At 35.0% G+C, this 26,247-nt stretch overlaps 1 protein-coding gene across 1 annotated transcript in view; it reads left to right on the forward strand.

Moving 5' to 3' along the window:
- Positions 1-25,989, forward strand: part of LOC128240442 (uncharacterized) — a 38,455-nt gene extending 12,466 nt beyond the window's left edge. The window contains exons 7-12 of the mRNA XM_052957081.1: positions 15,886-16,012; positions 17,133-17,486; positions 17,739-17,892; positions 22,918-23,088; positions 25,508-25,635; positions 25,843-25,989. Of these exons, the coding sequence (XP_052813041.1) occupies positions 15,886-16,012; positions 17,133-17,486; positions 17,739-17,892; positions 22,918-23,088; positions 25,508-25,635; positions 25,843-25,989 (1,081 nt within the window). The remainder of the gene's footprint in view (positions 1-15,885; positions 16,013-17,132; positions 17,487-17,738; positions 17,893-22,917; positions 23,089-25,507; positions 25,636-25,842) is intronic.
- The last annotated feature ends 258 nt before the right edge of the window (positions 25,990-26,247 follow it).

Raw genomic sequence — 26,247 nt, forward strand, 5'->3', positions numbered from 1 at the left:
TAGTGTTAGAGTTTAACGTCTAAATAAGTGCAGAAGCACAGGACGTTATATAAAGACTCGCTCGCAAAATCATTATGAGCAGTGTTAAAATGTTAAATTGTAATGTTTAAATAAGAGCAGGAGCTTAGGACTATAAATAATGCCTCGCTCACAATGTCATTATGACCAGTGTTATATAGTTATGTTGTAAGGTTTTATGAAAGGCAGGAGTATAGGACGTTTTATTAAGCCTCGCTTGCAAAGTCATTATGAGCAGTGTTAAAGTGTTAAATTATAACGTTTAATGAAGAACAGGGGCATAGGACGATATATAAAGCCTCGCTCGCAATGTCATTATGGTGAAAAGTTATGTCTTATAGTGTAACGTTTCTTGACATTTCTTTCAGAACAGAACAAAATCATTTGCTTTATTACAACATTGTTAATTGATAATTTTTCACCCAACACTACATACTTACCTCGTCATTATACTTTCCGTAATTAGTACCCGAAGTTCATCAATACACATCCACAGTACGTCGGTATGTTTTATAAATGCACACTTCTTTGTTCCATGAAAGGTTCGTATTTACTCGTATGGTAGCAAGTTTTAAACAAAAGGCCTCATTACCGTTTTTTTTTTAAAACAACATAATTATATACACGAATGGAATAAGGGCAATTAATATATGTGGTGTTTTGTTGGTGGTAAGTATGTTGTGTTTTCCGTGTGGAATGTCAGTGTTTTTTGTGTGTGGTATGTCAGTGTTTGTGTGTTGTTTTTTATGCAAGTGCAGTTTGTGTGTGCTAAGTCTGTGTGTTTTAAATTGTTGCATGTCTGCGCTGCGAGTGTTATATCTATGCTGTATTTGTTATTTTAGGTATTTTGTATGTGGTACATCTGTGTTGTTTTGTATGTGAGTTTTTTGTTGCGATATGTGTGTGGTATGTCTATGATAATTTGTATGTGGCACATCTGTGGGACTTTTGTATATGGTATGTCTGTCGTGTTATGTTTGTGGTATGACTGTGGTGTGTATAGTATGTATGTTGTATTGTGTGTATATTAAATATGTACTTAATTGTACATGGTATGTCTGTGGTGGATTGTATGTGGAATGTCTGAGCTGTTTTGTATGTGATATTTTCTATGTGGTATGTATGTTGTATGGTGTGTGTGGTATTGCTATACTTCTATGTTTGCTGTATTTATATGCTGTTGTGTGTGTGGTATAACTATGGTATTTCGTGTGTGGTACGTCTGTTAGGTTATGTGTGAGGTTTATATTTTGGTGTTCTATGTGAGGTATATATTTGAGGTATATCTGTGGTGTTAGTGTGAGGTATATCGTTGGTGTTTGTGTGAGTATAGCTGTGGAGTTTTGTTTGAGTATAACTATGAACAGCTAAACATACGCAAAACACTTTTAGTACTTATACACTTATCATAAAATTTTAAAAGTGTTTTGCGTATGTTTAGCTGTTCATAGTTATACTCAAACAAAACTCCACAGCTTCAATAATAAATGATTAGTTTTGACTGCGGTTTTAAATGAACCTTCAGTTATTTATGCTTGTCATCTATGTGATCTGGTTATTGTTTGTCAACTTATTTAGAATAACTTCATATTTCTTCTTAAAAGTGGGAGAGCACTGTCCCTTCCCTAACGAATGCAATTCCAAGATTTAAGTGGAACTTGTGTCCCCTTCATCAACCTTTAATCGAAATCGAAACCCTCTAAGCGCATTTAAGGACGGGTTCTATTTACTTCAAATGATTTGCAAAATGTCGATCAACAATAAATTTAAAACCGTAACACATTCTGGACTTTAATGGAAGTTGTCCTCGTTCACGTTGTGTCACATTGCTGTGTTATACATTTGCTATTTCACTTACAATAACTAAGGAATATTTATACAGTACATTGCGTGTACGATGAGTACCTAAACTAACCGATAATGTTTGTTTTCTTCTAATTACAAGTAGACACTGGTAAACATATATATATATATATATATATATATATATATATATATATATATATATATATATATATATATATATATATATATATATATATATATCAACAAATATGCAAACTGTTTTAATTGGTGTTATCCGATGATTTGTTTGGGTTAGCTGAAATCGCCATAAGCTATCAGATGCTGATAAACATCATTTAACCTTAAAATGTATCGCTGACAAATCACAGGCCCCAACATTTAACTTTAAACTGTATCGCTGACCGTTCATAGGCGGTGACAAAGTCAGTTAAACTAAAACTGTACTGCTGACCGTTTATAGGCGGTAACAAAGACAATAAACCTTAAACGGTATAGCTGACCGTACATAGGCGGTAACAAAGACATTGAACCTTAAACTCTATCGCTGACTGTTCATAGGCGGTGACAAAGTCAGTTTAACTAAAACTGTACTGCTGACCGTTTATAGGCGGTGACAAAGACATTGAACCTTAAACTGTAAAGCTGACCGTTTAAAGAGGGCAACAAAGACAGTTAACGTTATACTGTATAGCTGACCGTTTATAGGCGGCAACAAAGACAGTTAACGTTACACTGTATTGCTGACCGTTTATAGGCGGTAACAAAGACAGTTAACGTTACACTGTATAGCTGACCGTTTATAGGCGGTAACAAAGACAGTTAACGTTACACTGTATAGCTGACCGTTTATAGGCGGTAACAAAGACAGTTCACGTTACACTATATAGCTGACCGTTTATAGGCGGCAACAAAGACAGTTAACGTTACACTGTATACCTGACCGTTTATAGGCGGTAACAAAGACAGTTCACGTTACACTATATAGCTGACCGTTTATAGGCGGTAACAAAGACAGTTAACGTTACACTGTATAGCTGACCGTTTATAGGCGGTTACAAGGACAGTTCACCTTAAACTGTACTGCTGACCGTTCATAGGCCGTAAGAAAAAAGACATTGAACCTAAAACTGTATCGTTGACCGTTCAGAGGCGGTGACCACAACATTTATCTTTAAACTGCTTCGCTGACCGTTCATAGGCGGTGACCCGAATATTTAACTTTAATCTATATCGCCAACAGTTCATAGGCGGAGACCAAAACATATAACTTTAAACTGAATAGCTGACCGTTCATAGGCCGTAACAAAGACAGTTAACCTAAAACTGTATAGCTGATCGTTCATGGGCCGTAACAAAGACAGTTAACCTAAAACTGTATAGCTGACCGTTCATAGGCCGTAACAAATACAGTTAACCTAAAACTGTATAGCTGACCGTTCATAGGCCGTAACAAATACAGTTAACCTAAAACTGTATAGCTGATCGTTCATAGGCGGTAACAAAGACAGTTAACCTAAAACTGTACTACTGACCGTCCATAGGCGGTAACAAAGACAGTTAACCTAAAACTGTATAGCTGACCGTTCATAGGCCGTAACAAAGACAGTTAACCTAAAACTGTATAGCTGACCGTTCATAGGCCGTAACAAAGACAGTTAACCTAAAACTGTATAGCTGACCGTTCATAGGCGGTAACAAAGACAGTTAACCTAAAACTGTATAGATGACCGTTCATAGGCGGTAACAAATACAGTTAACCTAAAACTGTATAGCTGACCGTTCATAGGCGGTAACAAAGACAGTTAACCTAAATCTTTATAGCTGACCGTTCATAGGCTGTAACAAGACGGTTAACCTTAAACTTTATAGCTGACCGTTCAAAGGCGGTAACAAAGACAGTTTATCTAAAACTGTATCATTGACCGTTCATAACCGATGACCAGAACGTTTTACTTTAAACTGTTTTACTGATCGTTAATAGGCGATGTAAACAACGAAAAACTTTAAACTGAATGGCTGACTGTTCAAAGACGATTACTTAAAATATGATTGTTATTGTTTGTATAAGTAATTTTGCCTTTTCCTACAAGGTATGAAGGCTTGGAGCTTCATCTTAAATTGATCATAAATGATTCACAAATGCATATACAAAGGCTATTTGTATTACCCACGTAGACTTTATATTTGAACAAAATAAAACATCAACAGCTGAATGCAGATGCGGATTTGCCAGAGTACTGTCAGAATGCCATTACCTAAATCATAAAATTATTAATGGCTCGTCGTATTTGTTTTTATAATCTTAGTTCTTCTTGGTGTACTCGTCCATATCTATATTGGTATTGTACAGTTAGTTATAAAATAAGAGGTTTGTCTCAAGGACAAATAAAAAACCCAGTTATATTAAAATGAAACATGTCTATTAAATTGCGTAATTTATAGCATCTATAGCTTTATATGCATTATTATACACATTTTATCTTAGAGAGTGATGTTTTTCCTTATTTCTTCTTGGTTTTTAAATTCGAAGCCATTATATGTTAGTTAATGGAATGAGTTCACACGAATTTACAAATTTAAATTGGGATGATAGATTTTTGGGTTGATAGCGTATGAGCTTTACTGTTTTCATCGTACAGACATTTTGAATGTAAAAAAAAAACATCAGCAAAGACAGTTTATTTCTGCTGAAGCACATATCAATCCAGGGAAATTGTCTTCCAAACTCTTCATTTTGAGAAAATGCCTTATCAGTCCATAAAATCACCGGAAATTAAAAAAGTCAAACAATTGTCATTATGATTTGCTATTACCACTTTGCATGCGATCCCGCTGTGTTATTTACTGGGTTATCCCAGACATTTCTTGTACTGACCGATATTGTAGTATGTCAGCTGAATGTACATGAATTAGGTTCATCTTTAGTACATTACATATATCAAAATGTTCTTATGAAAGGTGTAGATGCTTGCATGTAAACAGTAAATAAACAACACCAGTTCCAGCAGTTTTATCACCACATCGACTGCAAAAATTGAAATATTATACAGCATGATTGGCAAATAACACAAGAAGCAAAAATTTCGCAAATAGACTGGCTGATGTAATACAAACTGTTGCTGAACGAAAATGAATATTCTATTAGCATGAATATTCTATATTTGGTGACAAAGGTGCTGTTGTTCTGCATTTGTATGCAGTAGCCATATACTGGCCTTGTGTTTAAGACAATGTGTTTATTTTAAATATCATGGCATTTTATTTAGACGCTTGGTAATGGTCATATGAGACAGCACTGAAGTTTTGTCATTGAAATGTATCGTTATGTTAACAACCATCGAACCACTTGATAAAGTTGTTCAATGTCTGATAAAACTTCGTTCAAAAGAATAACAACATGAGGCACGTTCGCCAGCTTCAATAAGGAAATGATAATCGGATAGGCCAAACCCATTAACTTATATCAGTTGTAACGAATCCTTTAATATAAGCCAATGTGGGCTGCTTATATCAGATGGCATGAATCCCTTAATTATGAGACATGAGGAGCTGCTATAAAAGGGTTCGGAAAATGAGGAAGCGGAAGCATGAAGACACTCAACAGAAGGATGCATGACGCAAACTCAAACCTTTAGCTACGTCAACACCAAAGTACGTTTTATATCAATAAATAACACTGTTTAGTCTTTTTTTTATATTTATAGCAACCTATAAGCTGTATATAAGTACAGAAAGTATTATAATTTATGCAAACAACTACAGAAACAAGCTCAGTAACAAAGCGTTTAAACATCAACCCGGTTTATGGCACTGGGTTAACGCCAAAGACATAAAACATAAAAACAATCATAAAACATGGAAAAACACCGCACAACTCCACAAACAGCACAGTCCATACATACTATATATAAAAAAACACTATGTATGTTTATCAAGAGGTGTTAGGAACCGCCTTGGACCGGTCAGTAAAATGTAAATTTACTGGGGGATTAAACCAGTTTAAGTGCACAAACCTCACTCTTATCCCAACAATCCTCAATATAGAAAAAAACGTAAAAGTTAAAACTTAAACCAGTGCACCTGAATTATTTATGTTATGGTCAAAACGTTGTAGTTGTAATTTTAATTGATCAATAATCATTTAATGGATATCACAAAAATGTAAATGTTACCTGTTCAAATAATTGTACAGAAATTCCTCACACTAATAATTCAACTTGAACTTAAAAATGTACTTAATGAAATGAAATGTTCTAAGCGGGAAAGACAAACGTAAATACAAATATAGCTTGATATTTGTTGCTAAAATTGTTTCCTTAGGAACATTTGTTAGGAATTTGATATCAGCGAGAAGCCAGTATTAATGGCTCTGCGGATGGCCGAAAATCATGATCACACAGCTGTTAATTAACACTGACAAGGGATGCTCGTATAAAACGGATTTTTGAGGGCAACAACCCAGTGTAGTTTTGATATTTTTACTTCAAATTGTATAGTTTTGACATTGTAATACAACTTATTTACAAAATATATGGGGAAAAGTTTCCATCTGTGTACTAAATATTAAACAACGTTAAAAAGGTGCGTTTTTCCTAAGAAAAATAAAATTAGTTGTAACCACTGTGTATTGGAAACAAATGCCAATATCCAGTATATAATGACATAACTATGAGGTGAAAATATCAACAATAATAAGTCAATCAAGTAGATCAAGCATATTCAGCCTGTTTTTTTTAATCACAAACCGTTCAGCTTCAAAACCTACAAATATGGTAGGTAGCCAATTGTCTGAAACGGTATAATCATGATTTGATTCATTGTCGTATGTCAATTAAAAGAAAAAGGCATGAAACAATGAGTAGGTACTTCCGAATTGGCGTACTTTGTCCTTAAAATAATTTGCAAATTGTTTATCTTGTAAGTGTCTATATTGTGACAGTAGGCCACGAAAAACCTGAAAATACGATTTGTTGTATGTATTTTTGGCATTAGTGTTTAACGTTAAAAAGTGATTCAACGTTTCAATTACTTTAACCAGTCAAACTGCGTTTACACCTTGATACTGACATCAATCACGCGATTCATTTCTAAAATAACACTCACTGCAGTAGTTCGTTATGAATAAGAAATGTTCGTATGACATCTGTTTGTCTCATTTAACAGGGAATACTTATCATTAGCAGTAACAATAGATAAATCACACAAATACAGTATAAGCAAATAGAAGTAATCAAGGGAAACAAACATCGTGATGTTGCTGTCGATAACAATCGTCGTATGGGACCGCCGCAATAACTTCCGACAGCTCTCAACCCGTACAAATCACAACAACAACAACAACAACAACAACAACAACAACAAACACGACATCAGGAACGACGACGCTCATAACAACCACAACAACAACAACGACACCATGAATGACGACGCTCAAAACAACACCCAGGGGATACTTACTACAAACAGCGTCAAAGATGCGGTAGCAAACCACACAAAACAAGAAGGATTATCCAGCATCAGAAATAACGTGCCATAAGTGGCAAATACTTAATTGCAGTGCAAAAATGTGCCGTAGTAAAATTGAGACTCTGGTGTATTATTGTCAAAATGACAAGGACAGTTCGGACAATGATAACCAAGAAGTTTATGACTACCCTGTAAGAAGTCTTTCTTCTTCCGATAAATCAGTTGTAAATCTCTCATTTGGATCTTAAAATTTAAAGCGAAGATTTACACGGGAAGCTAGAGAATTATTATTTCATCAAAGCAATTTCAATCAATGGTCTAAAGTCACTATTGCAATCTCCTGAATCCAGACTAATTTTCTACACAGGTTTTCAGTCAGAATTCGGTTAAACATTCAGTACAAAAGTAGGTCAGTTAATGTTCAGCTGTATGTAGAATACTACAATGCCCCAGCTCAGGATAATTTTAGCACCGCATGTGACCTGAAAGTAGTACAAATGATAAATCATAATAGCATCTCCTTAATAAGGCCACGTGTATGAAGGATTTCAAAGATTTCTTTCATGGTATAGGTCTGTTCGAAAGAACAGATTTTATTTTTGTCAACACTGCAAAATATTAGCTTTAGGCATGTTCTAAAAGCTGGCCTGGCCTGGTCTGGTCTCTTGACACAGCATTTTGTGTCGGACCAAGCCAGATATAATTCATAATCAGAATAATTGTCAGTTGGCTTAGTTTACAAATATCTGTTTTGTGAATTCCCATAGCACGTGTACTCAAGTTCTTCCTTGTAAAACCATTGTAATAAACTTCATGCATATTGTAAAACCTCAAGGAGGCTTTTTTGTCTTCGCCGGCATAATTGTTTTGTTTAAGTTTCCCACTTAAGCTGGAGTTAAACATGTATAAGTGCTTTAACGCGCGTTCCAAGGATGCAATATTTATGTTAAACAGGCAACACAAACGATATCAAACGGTTTGAATACAGGGCTGTCTTTCGACGATTATGGGCAAATATTAGGCCCCATTCCAAACGCAATGGAATAAACTTTTGCCCCTATATTGTGGTTTAAATTCCACTCAATAATCCAAAACATTTAACTATTGCAAAAATAATTGCATGTGTACGGTGTTTTGTACATAAACTTCCACAAAGAAGTAATCATTCTTTCTGTCAACTTTCAGAATTCCCATTTTAGCAAAAATAACGTTTAATTCTCCAGATGGCGAAAGACACTCCAGGATAATAAACATAAACAAGGCGATTCTCGTGGTAAGGTGATTTACACAATGCAACTCAGGGCCCATATTAAGTACAAATATATCAACTTTGGTTTGTTGTAGTGAAGAAAAACTTCCAACCGTTCCCGGAATGTGTTAAGCATAAAGGAGGAAGTGGTAAATAAGTCAACAGATACTTCTCTAGACTGATATAAATCTATTTCTGTAAGTATTTCAAACATGTACTGATTTGGTATGAATCGGGTCATTAAGATATTTGCTGTAAAGGTTTAACATTGTGTTTCAGTATATTCAGAACGTTTACTCTCAAACTATTTAATATATGGCCTTGCCTGACCAGGTTTTATAACATGCCTTTGCTATCGTCATAATTATATGGTGTCTTTTATGTGACGAAAATAAGTGATTCGTGCTTATTGGATCCATGTTTTAGTCACCATCTCATTATTATCATAACACAACTTTTCGAAATAAAGATCTATCATTTTTACAGTATATTCAGAGTGTGTTCAATATAAAATATGGCCGGGCAAAGCCATGCCAGGTTTTAGAACATGCGGTGCACATTTTTGGGTCTAGTGCAATAGGCATTGGCGCTGTGTGCTTGTAAGAAGGTCAGCAAATATCTATGCGCTAAATACATTAACGCAGAACCAAGTGCATTGGGCTCAAATTTAAAAAAAAAGAAATGCTTACTCTATTGCTTGGTAGTCTGAAATTCAAACAGTACGTATATGGAAAGCAAATTGAAATTAAGAGTGATAACAAGCCTATAATCTTAGTATTGAGAACGCCGTTATGTGCCGCATCACCTATATTACAAAGAATAATATTGCAATTACAGTCCTTTGTTCTATGTTTTCCAGTGGTTTATATTTATCAGTTAAATAAGTCTGATATTTCACTGTTTTACCGGATTTGTATTTCTTGTTTCTTGTTCCATCAATCAAACTACAATTGTAGTTGCTCCCCTTGTAGTAACCATAATCCTCTGAACAAAGGATAATATTCCTAGGTCATAAAATGGTTATTTTCGAGGCACAATAACCTGATCAAAGGTGTTCACATAAGCTGCGAGAAAGCTCATCGCCGCGCTCGCAATATTATGGTTTAGCCGGGCATGTCTTAACATATATCAAATAACGAACTAGCATGTCCGATTTGTGAGAGGCATATACCTTCAAACACAAAAGAACCACTTTTCGGGCATGGCATTCCAAAACAATCAAAGCGAAATATGTCATGCGATTTGTTTACTTATAACATCAAGGCAAACATGATACCAGTATATGCATAAGTTCGCCAAAAAGTCTTTGAAAAAGATCCCTTTGCTAAGGCTACAAGTATAATTGTCATTCGGATACCACAAATACATTTCAGTAGATTAGATTTTTATGACACCAAAACAGCAGACAGAGTTGACATATTTTATATGCAATGTGCTCTTTGTGGAGTTTTGTGCTGTTGTTTCATTTGTTTTTTGTTTCTGAGTTTTTGTTTCTGTGTTCTTTGTCTTTGGCGTTAACCCAGTGCCATTAATCGTGGTTTATGTATAAACTTTTGGCTACTGTGCTTGTTTCTGTAGTTTTTGAAATGAATATTCATGAACAGAAATGCACATTTTAGAAATGAATGTTTTGCAACTTCAAGCCAAATTCATTCATTGCAAAAGCAAAGGATGCAAAAACTAGATTGCTATCAATCTCTTCTGGAGTATAGAAACACCCCGAAATGTGGTTATTATCCAACACAACTGATATTGGAAACTGCTACCTACCTTGTTTTGCACTCCCAAATATCTCAAATCTAGGCCAGTAAATGTGCAAGATGCCCGGAAGGAAATGAAATTGTTCATCATGATATGATTTCAACCGTTCAGCTTGCCACCTGCTTCTATGAAATCAGTGAAGGGAGAAGTGAAGGAACCTGTCCAGGTAATGCAGCAATACAGCAAAAGGTCGTATTCAGTGGAAAACTTCCAAGAAAATATAAAACACGCACGATCATTCAGAAAGCTCGTATTATGTCATAAAATATGCTTGGAAGTGAGACAACTTTTAGTCTATACAAGAACACAAAATGACTATAATAACCAAATAAACTACTATGCTTTAAATCATGAGTTTCTTTTTTCATTTGTATTTAGATTCATTCTTATTGATTTTTTTACATTAGCTGTGCATGCGTATGAACAACCCGCTCATCTTATTGCTTATCAGCTAAGTTAGAAAAGTATTAAATACGTATAGCATGTATTTTGTTAGTATATAATAAAGTCATGTAGAATAAATATACAAGTTTAAATACTAATATGGAAAAGTCGATCATTTCACTTTGTTCGTCATTTATCATGTAGTAAAGAATGAACTTACAAACTGTCTTATGTTTTTCTCTGTAGTGTATGTTTGGCCATTTATGTAATGAATTAGTCATCAGTAAGAAATGGCGTTTCAATTGATATCAACATTATATGTGATCACCATCCATTACAATTCAATATTGCTCCAAATGGCACGATGAAACAAAAAAATGTATTTCATTTTTATATCGGATACCTTAAGCAAGATATATGTTTCTACCACAGCAGAGAAGATCCAAATATTTTGCCACGCTTAAAATTCTTATTTTACCTACAGACATTGTCTTTTGACTTCAAAATGTGGTTTGCTTAGTAGAAATCTTACAACATAGTGACCCAGAATACAGTTTTCCTTTAGTGTGCGTGTATGTAATAGTTTGCTATCCGGTAAAGATGAAACATTACCCGTATAGAAAAATCAAATTAAAATATATGTTAACTTTACTAGTATATGTTTAAACTTGGGTTGAAGTATAAGCTAATATCATGGCTGCTCGTGTAAGGATGAATCATACACACTCGGCCATGGAAGATACTTTTAATATACATATGCATGAGAAACGATAAGTGAAATTTCGATATTGTTGACATGCGTGACTGTACTGACAAACGCATCGAATTAGATTAACCAATAAATAATGGGATTATCTCATTGGAACTGTCTGAAATCGACATAATGTAAGTCAATACTGGAATTGTAAACCACGCAATAGATTCGTTTTGCCTTTATGGCGTACACTATCAAAAACGTTTCCATTAGTTGTAAACAAAGTTCTATTGGTAGATCGAACAAAACAAATAAGAATAAAACACGAAAAATGTTGATACAAAACAGACCTCCTGGTACTTGGGGTTCACCTATAAGTCTATAAGTATATATTTTGTTATAACGTTTCCTCAAGCTAATGCATAGTTTGATAAGATTTACCTTCTAGACTTTTACTTTATTTTGGATTGTTGGGATAAGAGAGAGGTTGTGCGCGCAAACTGGTTTAAATCCACAGTAAATGAATGTTTTACTGACCGTTCCAAGGCGGTACCTAACACTCTTTGATAAACACATCCAGCTGTTCGCATAGTATATATGCAGAGTGTTGATTGTTGAGTTTTGTGCTGTTTTTCCATGTTACTTGTTTGCGATTTTTGTTCTTGTGTTAGCCCTTTATGTCTTTGGCGTTTACCTTGTGCCATTAAACGGGGGTTAGGTTTAAACTTTTGGCTACTGAGCTTATTTCTGTACCTTTTCATGAATATATTCATAAAAGCTGACCTTCTAGGAAGAAAAGCATAAAACATGTATGTAAAAAAGAGAGCGTATTGTTATGCGTTTAGTTTCTTTGAGATGTACGTGTATACAATAGTCAGAAAAGCAGTCCACGTATAGTCAAACCTATTCTCTTCCAGTTTCATATGTTTCTAAGGTCTTGTTTACTTAAATGATGCACGTTTAAACATTTTTTTTTATTTTGACTTGATATATTATTTTGTTAAAAAACCTTTCACCGTTATGACGCAAAATATAGTTTTTCTTTGTTTTGTGTGCATGCTATCCGTTATCTAAATTAATTCCTCGCAATGAATAAATATGTGCGGGCGCCTAAGATTCCTTTCGATTTTAAGTTTGGGCAAATCCGACGAAATAAAACTTGTTTCAGCCTTATAACTACTAAGAAAATGAAAACATTGTAGTATGGGATAATTATTCAAGGTATTCCTGGTTATATTTTGTTTTGACTACTACAGCAGATGGACTAATTGTTTATACTATAATACTGGCAACTAAGCCTATATGTAAAACAGTATGCTTCTAGTGATAAACTGTACCTGTCTGCTCGAAATGCCGTATCAACCATAACAATACAAAAGTGTACAAAATCTGAAATGACAGCAGAGGAACTACACTTAATTGGATGATAAGTATGTCATCCATATGTCTGACGGCCGGATAGACATCACATGCACGGGACGTTGTTATTTCACGGTCGCCGGAATATGGAATAGCTTATATGTCGCTTATATGTCGCTTATATGTCGCCCTCGACCGTTTTCAAAATACAATACAATGCAATACAATAACAATTACTTCGGTTTATAAATTGGAATACATAATGTTAACGTTTACATATATTTTAGTGAAATAGACTCCTAATATACATGTGTATATATCTGAAATAGTTGTAGTGTTAAACATGGATCAGTGAACTGGTTAAAAAGGCATTGTTACATGCTCAAAATCCTCTTTCAATAAAAAATAATGATTGTTGCATAACGGAAGGAGAGGAAACCATCCCCGAACAGAAGCACAACAGTGGGAGGGGGTTATATCTCAATTCACAAATGTGCCTTAAATTACGAATATTATCTGCTGATTTGATTTTTTTGCCATTTATTCATTTGATTTATCACAAATAAATACAACTTCTAAATCAAAACAGTTAAAAAATACTTTTAAATCATGTAAACATTTATTTAGAGATTGCTAAGTATAATCCTGCGTATTTATAGAAAAACTTCAATTTGGCCCATAAATTTCTTATTTGGAGGTTAATTTGGTCTTTGTTATTATATGCAGGTATCATTTTCCGGGGTGCATTTTATTTTCTCTCGTTTCCACAACTTTGTAATCTCGTGGCCACGACTTAATTATTTCGTAGCAACGACGTCCTATCTCGTTCCCACAACTTACTTGATGTTCTTACTAACGCGATCAAACGATAAAGTAAGCCAAGGCCACGAATTTCCCTGAACTTAGTTATGTCTAAGTCCTTGTCACGGCATGCTTAGCCTTCGGAGCGAGAGAGTTATATTTCGCAACAAGATAGAAAATGTCACATGGCACCTCTATGCCACCGTAAATAATTGTTAGATAAAGTAGCGCTACATTCATTCCAAGACCAAAGTAAACCAGTATAGCACAAATGAAAATGTGTTGCTACCGAAAACCAAGAATATGAAAAAATGATATTATTCAATGTAAAATGACAATGTTTTATTAATTTGCACTAGCAATTATTGAATGTGATGTTTACATTGGGTTGTGGCCTGTTAGGAAATAAATCATTTGTGGTTTGATTTTTTAAATACTTATTTGAAACATTTGTTTTTATATAAAATATTTGATAACGTTAGAACGAATAATCTTATCGTAACTCTATTATCACATTCACGAAGCCAGCATTGCAAAAATATAAAGACGATAAAACAAATTCCCTCGTGCAATACAATTATTCAATTAGACACCAATAACAACAGTTAACCGAGATAACAGTGACTTCTGCTTTGTTTGCAATGTTTGTGAAACAATGGGCGTATTCAATAGTGAACTCAGGTGATAGAGAAGTGTGCTTTGTTTGTAATGTTTGTCAAACAATAGGCCATTTTCAACAGACAAATCAGGTGACAGATAAGTGTGCTAAGTTTGTAATGTTTGTGAAACCAGGGGCTGTATTAAGCAGCCAACCCAGGTAACAGAGAAATCTCATTGGTTTGTAATGTTTGTGAAACCGTGGGCCTTATTAAACAGTCAACCAAGGTATTTGAATTCTGCTTGGTGTGTAATGTTTGTGAAACAGTAGGCAGTATTAAACAGTCATCCAAGGTAACATAATTCTGCTTGGTGTGTAATGTTTGTGAAACCGTGGGCCGTATTAAACAGTCATCCAAGGTAACATAATTCTGTTTGGTGTGTAATGTTTGTGAAACCGTGGGCCGTATTAAACAGTCATCCCAGGTAACATAATTCTGCTTGGTGGGTAATGTTTGTGAAACCGTGGGCCGTATTAAACAGTCAACCCAGGTAACATACTTCTGCTTAGTGTGTAATGTTTGTGAAACCGTGGGCCGTATTAAACAGTCATCCAAGGTAACATAATTCTGCTTGGTGTGTAATGTTTGTGAAACCGTGGGCCGTATTAAACAGTCAACCCAGGTTACATAATTCTGCTTGGTGTGTAAAGTTTGTGAAACCGTGGGCCGTATTAAACAGTCAACCCAGGTAGCATAATCCTGCATGGTGTGTAATGTTTGTGAAACCATGGGCCGTATTTAACAGTCATCCAAGGTAACAGAAGTCTGCTTGGTGTGTAATGTTTGTGAAACAAATATAATTATTGTTAAGAACGCCTCAGTGATTACATCCAGTTTTATTTTACAGTACATCCAAAACACTCAAATTGAGTTAGATCTAAAATGTTATTGGTTTAGGCCCACGGCCCGTTTATCAGTGTCATACGAATACTTGTAGTGCAAGATTGCATCTAGTATTTATAATTGTATAAATGTGGCGCATAAATGTTATCTCTAACCCCAACACTAGAGTTACGAACTGTAATATGATGCATGCGTGATTAGTCTGTGTTGTTTTGTATAGTGTATGCATCCCGTTTAAGTGTTTGTTTGGCCTTAACCTTGTGCCTTAAACAAGAGCCGTGTGGCCACTGAGCTTGTCTCTTCTTCCAACGAAATTATAATTGGTTATAAATTTATACTTTCTAAAGCACAAGAATAACTGCTCGACGTATTATTAATGATCACGAAATTTCCTAGCGAAATGTCGCACGTCACTCAAGGATGCTGAGCGTAATAACATACCGGGAATATATGACGATGCATTCAAATATGACAACGTAATGAAACATGGTTCAAAAAGATATCCAAATGTCATATTGACATTAATTGTTTCATTTGTTGTAGGAAAGGATAAACACACAATCGTACGGATTGAACACATATTTTCGAACCATCATCAGCGTACTCGACTTATAAAGCAAAAGTAATAAGAGAGATGCTCGTCTTTTGATATTAAACATGATAAAAATAACGTTATATTCAAGAATCGTAATTTAGTAAAATAACGAACAAAACTAATTGTATATATTATAATGCAGTCATAAATATTCATATGAAAAGTACTATTGAACAATGGAATTATTTAGATTATAAATTATGTTCATGTCTAAAACAAATTGTTTTTTAAAAAGATGTTCTGTTTTCAGAATAATTTGGTTACATCCATGCGTTGTTGTGGTGTCGTTGCTGCTAGCAACCTGTGAAGCAGACAGGTTGGGACGATTGGAGCGTCATATGACACTGTTGAAAGCCTTTCAGTCCTACGTTGAGGTGGTACGTATATAGTTTACACCTATATACTTCTGTTGTGGTCAATATGTAGTTTTGCTGACCTATTCAGCTCGCTTCTCTTTACTACCAGATGGCGGTAGGTAATGATTGTTCAATTGTATACAAATGTACTACTGATAAGATCAATATCTACATAGTCTTTCAAGTTGTAAGACTGAGGACGCTAGCTTGGAAGTCTTTATGAATCGCGGTACTATAAAACTGTCAAAATATATATTCTTCAGCCGAGATCATAATGCAGTTTTACTGACATTTCACGTGATATTGACAGTTTTATAGTCTTAGGTAAAGAAGTCAGTTATGGAATATCATCTTATACTTCTGTATTGGTAATTCTGTAGTTTTACTGAGCTGTCACGTGATATTGACCGAGGACGATACTATGATAGTCCTACATTATTGCAAAGGTATAAAATATCATCCTTTACTTCTGTTGAGCTCGTTATGTAGTGTTACTGACATGTCACGTGACATTGACCTATGACGCTAGCTTCACTGTACTACATAATGGCGTAGGGTATAAAGTATCATTCTATACTTCTGTTAATTTCATAATGTCGATTTACTGCCCTGTTACATGATATTGACAGAGCACGCTAGTTTTGTAGTTCTACATTATAGCGTAAGATATAAAGTATCATAATATACTTATGTTAAGGTCAATATGTAGTTTTACTGACCGTTGACGTGATATTGTCACAGGACGCTACTTTGGAAGTCCTACATAATGGCAAAGGTTTGAAGTATCATCCTTAACTTCTGTTGAGGTCACTATGTCGATTTATTAAACTGTCACTCGATATTGTCCGAGGACGCTAGTTTTATTGTACTACGTAATGGTGTAAAGTATAAAGTATCATTCATTCTATACTTCTGTTAAGGTCAATATGAAGTTTTACCGACCTGTCACGTGATACTGATAGAGGACGCTTGCTTCTCTGTATTACGTAATGGCGGTAGGCAGTGATAATATATAACATTGTTAACTCCTCTCTGCGTGCAAATTCGGTTTTGTTTCTCTTGTGGGTTAAAAAAACAAGAAATGAACTGTATTCGTACAATTTAATGCCTTTATTTTACAGGGGTATTGTTCTCGTTTCAGAGATTGGATACAATTGAAGGAGACTTTGGTGCATTAACCGAAAGAGTGTCAACTCTTGAATCAATAGTTAAAACCTCCGAAAACGATACTGGAGGGACTGACAACCTAAAGAATGGACATACGAAAGGGACAATAAATACACAATCTGATTTTAACGATATCAAAACTTCTCTCCATATGTATAAGCATTCGTTTCAAAAACATAAAAAGGAACTAATCAATGTCAAATATGATGTGAAAGACTCATTTTCGGTGTTTCTGTCGAATGCATCCAAAACTGTTGACACATTAGTGAACACTGTCATTACCCATGTAAGAAACTGCAATGAAAATATATCAGCTTCTTTGGAAAAGGTAAGCGATAAAATTAGTTGAAAGTGGGCAACTAGTGCGCTCTGATACATTTACATATTTAGGCATTGTCAGCTCTTAGGTAAAAAAGATATGGTAAAGCACTTTACAGAGCTTGTTTATGTAGTTTCTCACATATATATTAAGAGATAAACATGACAACAATAAAACATTTTTGTTTTGCATCCAAATGGCATTGAATATATCGCAGATAAAACAGATATTCTTGAACATTTTAGAACAAATACATTTCAGAACATCTATGTAACACGGGCACGTGTCCAAAACGAAACGATTCAGCTAGAAAAGAAGGTTGAAGAGCTAATATGCAGAGCAAATGAAGTTGTTGGCATCATTGATGAACAGAGATCTACAATAGAAGACGGCATTATGGTCACCATCAGGGGGCGTAAGTACTCGTAGCAAACGTGAGGATATCAAATCAGGCATGCTTAAGGCAATGTCATTTTCTGACAATGACTACCTGTACTAGTTGCTTTTAAATATGTTAATTAGGGAGCAGAACAGGCTCATTAAAAGTCAATCAATATCATTGATAAGCAGAGTAACAATTGGTGTACCTTGCCATATGTTCTGTTCCTAATAAAAGTGAAGTTTACATTCCATAATGCTATTTTACGCTAAGGGTTACATGCTACAAGTAGAACAAGAAAATAATGTTGCTGCCAACAACCCTACGCCAACGATATATCATATAACTGACACTGACATGTCATATAACTGAGAACAATTCGTCATACACCAGGCAACGACATGTGATATAATGCTGACAACGACACATCATGTTACTGACAACGGCATGTCAATAACAGACAAAAACACGTCATTTCACTGACAACAACACGTCATTTCACGGAGAATGACATGATATATAACTGACAAAAATAAGTGATATAACTGACAACGACACGTGATATAACCGACAACGACACGTGATATAACTAAAAACAAGACGTGATATAACTGCCAACGACACATTATAAAACTGACAACGACACATTATATAACTGGCAACCACACATTATATAACTGCCAACGACACATTATAAAACTGACAACGACACATTATATAACTGGCAACGACATATTATATAACTGCCAACGACACATTATATAACTGACAACGACACATTATAAAACTGACAACGACACATTATATAACTCACAACGACACATTATATAACTGCCAACGACACATTATAAAACTGACAACGACACATTATATAACTGGCAACGACACATTATATAACTGCCAACGACACATTATAAAACTGACAACGACACATTATATAACTGGCAACGACATATTATATAACTGCCAACGACATATTATATAACTGCCAACGACACATTATAAAACTGACAACGACACATTATATAACTCACAACGACACATTATATAACTCACAGCGACACATTATATAACTGACAACGACACATTATATAACTGACAACGACACATTATATAACTGCCAACGACACATTATAAAACTGACAACGACACATTATATAACTGGCAACGACATATTATATAATTGCCAACGACATATTATATAACAGCCAACGACACATTATAGAACTGACAACGACACATTATAGAACTCACAACGACACATTATATAACTCACAGCGACACATTATATAACTGCCAACGACACATTATATAACTGCCAACGACACATTATATAACTGGCAACGACACATTATATAACTGCCAACGACACATTATATAACTCACAGCGACACATTATATAACTGCCAACGACACATTATATAACTGCCAACGACACATTATATAACTGGCAACGACACATTATATAACTGCCAACGACACATTATATAACTCACAGCGACACATTATATAACTGCCAACGACACATTATATAACAGGCAACGACACATTATATAACTGCCAACGACACATTATATAACTGCCAACGACACATTATAAAACTGACAACGACACATTATATAACTGCCAACGACACATGATAGAACTGACAACGACACATTATATAACTGCCAACGACACATTATATAACTCACAGCGACACATTATATAACTGGCAACGACACATTATATAACTGGCAACGACATATTATATAACTGCCAACGACACATTATATAACTGACAACGACACATTATAGAACTGACAACGACACATTATATAACTGACAACGACACATTATAGAACTGACAACGACACAATATATAATTGCCAACGACACATTATATAACTGGCAACGACACATTATATAACTGTCAACGACACATTGTATTACTGTCAACGACACATTATATAACTGTCAACGACACATTGTATAACTGTCAACGACACATTATATAACTGACAACGACACATTATATAACTGCCAACGACACATTGTATAACTCACAACGACACATTATATAACTGCCAACGACACATTGTATAACTCACAACGACACATTATATAACAGTCAACGACACATTATATAACTGACAACGACACATTGTATAACAGACAACGACACATTATATAACTGCCAACGACACATTGTATAACTCACAACGACACATTGTATAACTGGCAACGACACATTATATAACTGTCAACGACACATTATATAACTGCCAACGACACATTATATAACTGCCAACGACATATTGTATAACTCACAACGACACATTATATAACTGCCAACGACACATTATTTAACTGCCAACGACACATTATATAACTGCCAACGACACATTGTATAACTCACAACGACACATTATATAACTGACAACGACACATTATATAACTGACAACGACACATTATATAACTGTCAACGACACATTATATAACTCACAACGACACATTATATAACTGCCAACGACACATTGTATAACTCACAACGATACATTATATAACAGTCAACGGCACATTAAATAACTGCCAACGACACATTATATAACTGCCAACGACACATTGCATAACTCACAACGACACATTATATAACTGCCAACGACACATTATATAACTGCCAACGACACATTGTATAACTCACAACGACACATTATATAACTGCCAACGACACATTATATAACTGCCAACGACACATTATATAACTGCCAACGACACATTATATAACTGCCAACGACACATTGTATAACTGACAACGACACATTATAAACTGCCAACGACACATTATATAACTGGCAACGACACATTTTATAGCACTCAACGAAACATTATATAACTGGCAACGACACATTATATAACTGTCAACGACTCATTATATAACACTCAACGACACATTATATAATTGTCAACAAAACATTATATAACTGGCAACGACACATTATATAACTGGCAACGACACATTATATAACTGGCAACGACACATTATATAACTGGCAACGACACATTATATAACTACAACGACACATTATATAACTACAACGACACATTATATAACTGGCAACGACACATTATATAGCTGGCAAAAACACATTATATAACTAGCAACGACACATTATATAACTACAACGACACATTATATAACTACAACGACACATTATATAACTGACAACGACACATTATATAGCTGGCAACGACACATTATATAACACTCAACGACACATTATATAACACTCAACGAAACATTATATAACTACAACGACACATTATATAACTGACAACGACACATTATATAACTGGCAACGACACATTATTTAACTGGCAACGACACATTATATAACACTCAACGAAGCATTAAATAACACTCAACGGAACATTGGCAACGACACATTATATAACTGTCAACGACACATTATATAACTGACAACGACACATTATATAACACTCAACGAAACATTATATAACTGGCAACGACACATTATATAACTGCCGACGGCAATTTATATAACACTCAACGAAGCATTATATAACTGGCAACGACACATTATATAACACTCAACGAAACATTATATAACTGACAACGACACATTATATAACACTCAACGAAACATTATATAACTACAACGACACATTGTATTACTGACAACGACACATTATATAACTGACAATGACACATTATATAACAGACAATGGCACATTAAATAACTGGCAACGGCACATTTTATAGCACTCAACGAAACATTATATAACTGGCAACGACACATTATATAACTGACAACGACGCATTATATAACTGGCAACGACACATTATATAACTGTCAACGACACATTATATAACTTGCAACGACACATTTTATAGCACTCAACGAAACATTATATAACTGGCAACGACACATTATATAACACTCAACGAAACATTATATAACTGACAACGACACATTATATAACACTCAACGAAACATTATATAACTACAACGACACATTGTATTACTGACAACGACACATTATATAACTGACAATGACACATTATATAACAGACAATGGCACATTAAATAACTGGCAACGGCACATTTTATAGCACTCAACGAAACATTATATAACTGGCAACGACACATTATATAACTGACAACGACGCATTATATAACTGGCAACGACACATTATATAACTGTCAACGACACATTATATAACTTGCAACGACACATTTTATAGCACTCAACGAAACATTATATAACTGGCAACGACACATTATATAACTGACAACGACTCATTATATAGCTGACAACGACACATTATATAACTGTCAACGACACATTATATAACTGGCAACGGCACATTTTATAGCACTCAACGAAACATTATATAACTGGCAACGACACATTATATAACTGACAACGACACATTATATAACTGGCAACGACACATTATATAACTGATAATGGCACATTATATAACAGGCAACGGCACATTTTATAGCACTCAACGAAACATTATATAACTGGCAACGACACATTATATAACTGACAACGACACATTATATAACTGGCAACGACACATTATATAACTGGCAACGACACATTATATAACTGGCAACGACACATTATATAACTGGCAACGACACATTATATAACTGGCAACGACACATTAACACTGTCAACGACATATATATAACTGGCAACGGCACATTATATAACACTCAACGAAACATTATATGACTGACAAAGACACATTATATAACTGGCATCAACACATTATATAACTGAAAACGACACGATTTGTCATTGACAATAACACGTCTAATAACTGACAACGACCCGTCATTTTTCTTACAAAGTGTTTGGAAATGGCGTCGAAATCAAATTTCGCAGTTATATTAAGTTATATTTATCTATCTAGTTCACATTTCCTGACTTGTCTTACGGTCCGAATGTTCTCAGTTATGTAACACAGACAACAGATGTAGTTGATATAACCTGCGTTGCGTTGCACAACCGCATTTTTTATATTTTGATATTTTTCTATCTAGTTCACATATCCTGGAGTGACTGGTCTGCATGGTCGGACTGTTCTAAGACATGTGACAAGGGCATAAGAAGTAGACACAGGTCATGTAATGTACCTGCGACTTTAAATGATGGCCTTTGTATCGGAAATGATACAGATACAGAGGAATGCGTCAATTACGAATATTGTCTATGTGAGTACATTGCGGTGACTTCTTCAGATATATAGTCTCTCAACAGTAACTACAGCTCTTTATGTGTAGGATATTCATTAAACTTCTGCAGCCAATTGTATAAAAGTTGGGTAGATTTAACCGCTGGTAAAAGATGTCCAGCGGTTAACTTTAACCAAGTTGGCCATTTTATCCAAACCGTTTATCCGTTCGTATAAAGGCAGAAAATGCGGAGGCCAAGTTAACTAACTTGGACAACTTGAACCTAACCAAAACTTCATAAAAAATACCCACAATGCATTGATAATCATGGTTCCGGTCAGTGCGTGTTTACCGCATTTTGAACATCGTTGACTTTTTCGGCATATACCACGACATTACGAAAAGGTCGTTACATTTTAATGAAAAAAATACCGATCAAATCCATTACCGCGTTTAACACCACAGATGCGTAAACATGCACCTATTATTTAAATATACACCAATATATAGGGCTTATTGGCACTCTGGTAATAATGTATTTATTTTATCATATTTGTTATAAGATATCTTTTTAAACCAACCATTCATTATTTAGACAAAATGTTCTTTATTAAAACCATTTTTACAGTAAATGCAGTCCTGTGTCAATATCAAAAAATGTCAAAAACTAATGTTTATTTTCCAATCCAGCCATTAACTGTCAAATGAATAGTTTACAAAGAAAACTAAGAATAGTGAAATTTAAATATAAAATGACTTTTTGTGTACATTCCAATAAAAAAACATTAATCAAACTAAACATTGTTTCAAAATGACAAGTGGTATTTATTATTTCTTTTATATAACACTGTTAGTACTACCCATTAATATGATAATTTGAATTGCAAGAAAAAGATCTAAGAAAACAAATCTGATGAAAAAAATAATAATTAACAATAAACATTTATTATTTAACCCTGTCAATACAAGATAGGATTGTATAAAATTAAGCCCGCTGGGAGCAGCAATTTAAAACGTTTCCTATTCCTCTCATGAACTTTTAAGTTCCATTTTGTGGTGTTTCCTAAATCAGGAGTTTGTCAGATGAACTTGGTAATCCAGTGGCTACAATCTGAAGAAAAGTAAAATGAATATTTTAAATCATAAAAATCATGTATGTGCGTTTAGGCATTTGAACACATTTAAAAGTTAGATGAATGATATAATTGCCAATGAAGGGAACGCCCCTTTAAAACACCACGAAAACTAACCTTAAAAACTTATTTAAAGGATACAGTAAGGTCTCAAATCACAATTATGCTTTCATTTACTCATTTATACCACACACGCACGCACACACACGCGCACACACGCGCACACACACGCACACACACACACACACACACACACACTTCTTTATGTGTTTTCAATAATATAATTACATACTACTGAACAGTAGCAATTATCCTCCTGGGTGCCTCTACCAGGGTGTATTAAGAGAAAGTTGTAGAAATAGACTTTAGAATTGGTCAGATTCCTTGAAAATGACGTTATTGCAGTCAACTCTCAATGTTTACACGCGGTTTATTTTGATTGTAAATATGTGCAAATGAAACAAAACATGTTTAAAGCGAGGGTATACATATACACAGTAAGGGCGAGACCTGCAAGCAATTGTTGGTATCGACCCAGAGACGTGACTTGTGTAAGATTATGGAATAATATGCACACAATAACAAGGTAAATATCGTTTTCAAAATGCAGCTTGTTGTCACTGTTTTTGTTTCAAGGTTCCGTGGATAAGTTTCATGCATAAATTGGGTCACAAATAAGAATCGATTTTATTCTTAGCACTTAATTCATGACTATCATGGATATCGATGTTATACCATTTGTCTTCTTTTTAGGCAGAGTCCATGTGTCTGTAAAATCGTCGAAATAAGTTGGGAATCAAGCTTTTTTATGTCTGGTCCGCCATCTTTGTTTTGGATAAGTCAGTTAACCATACTCCCAGAGGACGGTTAAATTTTGTCCAAAAGTTAGCCAAATCACGCGCTAGTTATGATACCTTAATTTTTATACAATTGGTTTTCGGATAACTTGACCAAACCAGGGAGATAACCAAAAGTTATCCGTTGGTTAGGACTTATTCACTTTTATACAATTGGCTGCAGTGTATTATTTATCATTCGAGTTATAGTTTTAACATTCAGCAAACATTGTTCAAAGGTTAAAAACTTGTAGGTGATATGCAACTTGCGGCAGTGTAACCTCGTTATATTTCCGATACAGTGTAACCTTTAACAATTTCGATACCAGTACTTTTGATAGTGAAGAGGAAATATTTGTTGGTTAAAATTAAGGCCAAACACATACCATATACATATACAGCATAATCCATATACTCGAACTTGTATTCTTGCTTGCAACATTATCGCAATACACAATTAAGACATATTTAGCATCATATATTCACCAGATGACTGTAGCGATGTGTTAAAACGAGGCTGGTCGCGTGGTTCGGGTGTGTACAAAATATGGCTATGGAATACGGACAGGATTGTGGATGTTTACTGCGACATGGATACCGAGGGTGGTGGGTGGACGGTAAGTATGATGATGTTTTCATTAAGGCTGTATACAGAATAACGCCACGGATACGAGGTGGGGTTTGTAGTCCAGTGGTAAAACACTTTATTATCAATCAAGGTGCGTAGGTTCGATTTCACTAAAATTACTAGTCATCTACCGGGAGGGACGTAAAATGGGGGACCAGTGTGACAGTGTTATAAACTGGTGCACGTTTAAAAACAGGGAGGCTCTAAACAGGTATGTCTGTTAACTATACTCCAAAAACCAAATATGACTAACAATCGTATCGGAACCCACGCCGAATGGGCCTTTCCCGAGAGCGAGTTGAATAAAGACACACCCACCCCTATAGCCCTGGAACACGCATAGGAAGTAGAGGTTTCCTGTGGTATGGACCACAACACAAACCCACCCCAAACGCCCTGGAACGCGCATAGGAAGTAGAGGTTTCCTGTGGTATGGACCACAACACACACCCACCCCTAACGCCCTGGAACACGCATAGGAAATAGAGGTTTCCTGTGGTATGTACCACAACACACCCACCCCTTACGCCCTGGAACACGCATAGGAAGTAGAGGTTTCCTGTGGTATGGACCACAACACACACCCACCCCTAACGCCCTG

Source organism: Mya arenaria, chromosome 7 (assembly GCF_026914265.1).
Source record: "Mya arenaria isolate MELC-2E11 chromosome 7, ASM2691426v1".
Lineage (NCBI taxonomy): Eukaryota > Metazoa > Mollusca > Bivalvia > Myida > Myidae > Mya > Mya arenaria.